The following is a 5,000-nucleotide window of genomic DNA, read 5'->3' on the forward strand; positions in this document are numbered from 1 at the left end:
TTTGGGAAACCAGCTCCTGTAGTGTTGTTGGTGGTTGGTAGTGAAGGTGTGTCTCTCCTCCTCAGTGGTAGCGTCCGATGGGCAGAGCCTTGAGGCAGACGAAGCTGTTGGGGTACTTGGCCAGCAGCACGGGGTTGCCGTCCATGCGGACCTCATTGAGGTTGGGTCGGAGGTAGTAGGTGTTGTTGCTCTTACAGAAGGTGTCAGTGCTGATCTCAGTGATGTTGTTGTTCTGGGAGGAAATGGAGACAGATGGTCACAGAACTGAGGACAATCTTACTTGATAGTTATGTATTTCTATATATCTATAACCTTACATGGGAATCCCACAGGGGTCCATTCTCGGTCCAATTCTCTTCAGTCTATACATAAACGATCTTCCATAATCATGCCCAGGAGCAGGTCTCCAGATGTATGCGGATGATACGGTCATATATGTCTGGTTGGACCACTACCTCAATCTCCACACAACTGACAGAACATCTATAATCAGTAGCTGCATGGCTCAAACATTCTTGCCTAACACTAAACACTAAGAAAACCATGTCAATTTGTTTCTCATCTAGGAGACGGTCCTCACCGGACCAAGTGAATGAAGCAAATAAGTTAGATCTAAAAAAAAATCTATTTTATGAGTCTATGACATCATTGTTATGGTTATTGTATTTATTTTACTGTATTTTACTGTACTTTGCTTTTAACAGGTGCTTTTAATAACATCTAGGGACGGCCATTGCAAATTAGCCCTAGGCTATAAATGCTGTGATACAGGACATCAGATGTTTTGGTAAACGTTGTATGTACGTCCCTAGATGTTATGAAAAGCACCTGTTAAAAGAAAATACAGTAAAATACAGTAAAAGAAATACAACAATGTCCCTACACAAATAAATAAATGACATGAAACAGACTTGTAGATTATGACGTTACAGATATATCTATAGTGTTACAGACCTGTAGATGTACGATGCGAGCGCTCTCAGGGATCTGTGGAACGGCTTCCAGCTGGTTGTCTGCCAGGAACAGGTTAGCCAGCTTGGTCAGTTTCTGTTGGGGAAACAGATTCACACCGTGGCTGTTCAATACCTTCAACAGATACAGTACGTCAAACCTTGTCTTTCTTTCCTTTTACTTGAAAGTGAAGTTGACATGGCGCTTCGCTGAGGAAGCTAAGTTAGTTTGACAACAGATGTAGAACACGGTCATTGTGTCAACCAAATATATCATATGCATCGGCATCAATTGGAAAATTTGACTGGCATCTTCAATTCCTGGAAGATTAGGCTACAGTACGTATTTGATGCAAAGCTTCATCCAGTCATTTTTCACTTTAATTTACAAACTAATAATTATGGATGCATGATATATCGGCAATCATATCGGTATCGGCCGATTAATATATCGGCTAGGGATGCACGATACGGATTTTTTCAGCCGATACGATAACCAATAAATATCTGCTTCTCCTGGCCAATAACAATAGTACGATAACCGATAATTATTTCACATTTTTGTATTTAAAAAAATAAGTTCTTAACCTGTATTTTATGCACACCTGGGGTAAAAAAGAAGAAAAAAGGCAGATGTAGTGAGCAAAGATGGATGATTTAATATTCCATAGCTCTGACCTAAGTAAATCTAACTGATATCACTATTGTGAACACAAAACAAACAACACTTCTGATATAACATGATTGTTTTAGTAAAGTGTATCACTCAATAAATAATCAGTACAAAAAAGTATGTTGTCACCTTTGTTAAGCCTCCTGTAACTTTAGAAGTGGTGGCCTTTACACCTTTGATTCTGAAGAAGTAATGTTCTCTTCAGGGGGTTCATAGTTTCAAATTAAATTAAAGCTAAAGTTTGGTGACACCCAAAAATGGGTGTCATCAATTGAGTTGAGTAGATGGTGAGTCTTCATTCAGTCATTGAACTTTTGATTTATATTGGGGTCAAACGCACTTAAAATAGAATGATCAAAAAGTCAAGTATAACAATATTATATGGATATGTGAGTGACGTTAATTTAAAAGTTGTAAAGATGAGTGCGTATTGTACCTTGAAAGCGGTGGCCTTGACCCCCTTGGTTTTGAGGCGGTTGTGGTTGGCGTTGAAGACGATGAGTTTGGTGGGGAGCATGGGCAGTTTAACCAGTCTATTCTCAGCCAGAGACAGCTCCTCCAGCATGGTTAGCTTCGAAAACGCCCCATCCTCAATCTCTGAGATCATGTTCCCCGTCAGGTCGATCCTCCGCAGGGTCACTGGGGACAGATCAAAACAAACTGACTCACTGGAGACAGACCAAAACCAACTGAGTCAGTGAGGACAGATCAAAACAAACTGAGTGCGTTTACATGCACACCAATAAACTGATAACTGTGAGTAATCAGTTTATGGCAATAATCTGATTTCTTCGTTTACATGCACTTTAATAATCCGACAATAGGAAAAACCCGGGTTTACATGATTCAGTCAATTAGTCGGATTTCTCTCCAGAAGGCGGCGGTAATTCAACTTTTTACATGCAACTTGTACATGCGCAGATGTATAAACCCACAAGAAACCTGATACGCTGTACACATGCACTGAAAAGACAGGTTATTGGCCAAAAACCTAGGTATGTTTATTGGTTTATTCATAACCTGATAACGGCCATAAACGGATAAAGCTTATCGGTTTATGCTGTTTACATGACCATTTGAATAATCAGGTAACTCCAGAAATCGGCTAATAAACTGTTTATTGTCTGCATGTAAACGCACTCACTGACTCACTGGAGACAGACCAAAACAAACAGAGGCACTGGGGACAGATAAAAACAAATGGCTCAATTGGGATAGACCAAAACAAACTAACTCACAGGGGACAGACCAAAGCAAACTGGCTCACTGAGGAATGAGGATAGACCAAAACAAACTGCGTCATTGGGGACAGATGCACAAACTGATTTCACCAAGTAACAGTTGTTCCTGGAGCAACATTTCTTCCCAGTATGGGCCGGGAAAACCCCGCCCTAGAACTCATTTGATTGGTCGCCACAATTGCTTCTTCCTGAAAATGTGCGGCAACTCCGGCAAGTAAAAAAGATGTGGTTAAGATTAGGGTTAGGGTTTTCATATATAACGACGATCAGACCCAAACCCTAACCACATTGTTGTACTTGCCTAAACTTAATGTCTAACCCTAATGTAAAAAGAAAAGCCCAGTCCTCAGATTGGAAGGCGCACACATTATCCATTAAGCCATAGGACCGGGCACACCCTGAGCTGCACTTTTTTCACACCCTAACCCTAATCTTAACCAAATCTTTTTTACTTGCCGCACGTTTTCAGGAAGAAGCAATTGCGGCGACCAATCAAATTAAGTCAGGGCTGGGGTTTCCCCGGCCCATACTAGGAGGAAATGTTGGTCCAGGAACAACTGTTGCTTGGTGAAATCAGATTGTGTGGGAGGCACGATCAAAACAAACAGACTCACTGGGGAGAGACCAAAAACAAATTGACTCACTGGGGAGAGACCAAAAACAAATTGACTCACTGGGGACAGATCTAAACTAACAGACTCACTGGGGACAGATCTAAACACACAGACTCACTGGGGACAGATCTAAACACACAGACTCACTGGGGACAGATCTAAACACACAGACTCACTGGGGACAGATCTAAACACACAGACTCACTGGGGACAGATCTAAACAAACAGACTCACTGGGGACAGATCTAAACAAACAGACTCACTGGGGACAGATCTAAACACACAGACTCACTGGGGACAGATCTAAACACACAGACTCACTGGGGACAGATCTAAACACACAGACTCACTGGGGACAGATCTAAACAAACAGACTCACTGGGGACAGATCTAAACAAACAGACTCACTGGGGACATATCTAAACACACAGACTCACTGGGGACAGATCTAAACACACAGACTCACTGGGGACAGATCTAAACAAACAGACTCACTGGGGACAGATCTAAACACACAGACTCACTGGAGACAGATCTAAACACACAGACTCACTGGGGACAGATCTAAACACACAGACTCACTGGGGACAGATCTAAACAAACAGACTCACTGGGGACAGATCTAAACACACAGACTCACTGGAGACAGATCTAAACACACAGACTCACTGGGGACAGATCAAAACAAACTGACTCACTGGGGACATATCTAAACACAGACTCACTGGAGACAGATCTAAACAAACAGACTCACTGGGGACATATCTAAACACACAGACTCACTGGAGACAGATCTAAACACACAGACTCACTGGGGACATATCTAAACACAGACTCACTGGAGACAGATCTAAACACACAGACTCACTGGGGACATATCTAAACACAGACTCACTGGAGACAGATCTAAACTAACAGACTCATTGGGGACATATCTAAACAAACACACTCACTGGGACAGATCTAAACAAACTGGCTCACTGGGGATAGACAGCTAACCAGCTGATTAACTTAGTGAGCTAACTTTAGCAGCTGCCAAGCTCACGTCGGGTGTAACATTCAATGTTTGTGTAACTTTATGATCCATGTTTTATTTCTCCTCCCAGAAAGTGCTCCAGGCAGCTGGCTGCACTTTTCCAACACAAAACCAGCTGTGTGGGAACAGCCAAGCGTCTCTGCAATGCATTATCTTACCAGCTGTGACTGTGAGCCTGTTTCTGCTTCCAGCTTAACATCATGTTGCCATAATAAAGTAGTACCGGTGCAGTTGTATCAGTGATTTAACGAGTATGAGTACAGCATGAGCACAGTATGGGTTTTGGTGCATCATCCCTATAGTTGTTAAACTCACCGATGTCAGCAAAGTCTTTGGCTTTGATCTTGGAGATCTTGTTGTAGCGGGCGTACAGGTAGGCCGTCTCTTTGGGCAATGTAGGCACCAGTGTCATGTCAGGACTCACCTCCTCACAGTACACTGAGCCCGTCAGACACACACACAGCAAGCAGGTGGGCAGGTCTGAAA

General features: G+C 42.5%; 1 protein-coding gene across 1 annotated transcript; it reads right to left on the reverse strand.

Moving 5' to 3' along the window:
* Positions 1–61: 61 nt before the first annotated feature.
* Positions 62–4,995, reverse strand: LOC310772226 (mimecan-like; the record flags this gene model as incomplete). The annotated part of the gene is made up of 4 exons (XM_083664649.1): positions 62–232; positions 955–1,047; positions 2,060–2,262; positions 4,830–4,995. Coding segments are annotated over 4 exons (633 nt in total), but the record flags the coding sequence as incomplete, so codon positions are not given.
* Positions 4,996–5,000: the final 5 nt, after the last annotated feature.

The sequence above is a fragment of the Poromitra crassiceps genome (assembly GCF_964638095.1).
Source record: "Poromitra crassiceps genome assembly, contig: HAP1_SCAFFOLD_2440, whole genome shotgun sequence".
NCBI classification, from domain to species: Eukaryota; Metazoa; Chordata; class Actinopteri; order Beryciformes; family Melamphaidae; genus Poromitra; species Poromitra crassiceps.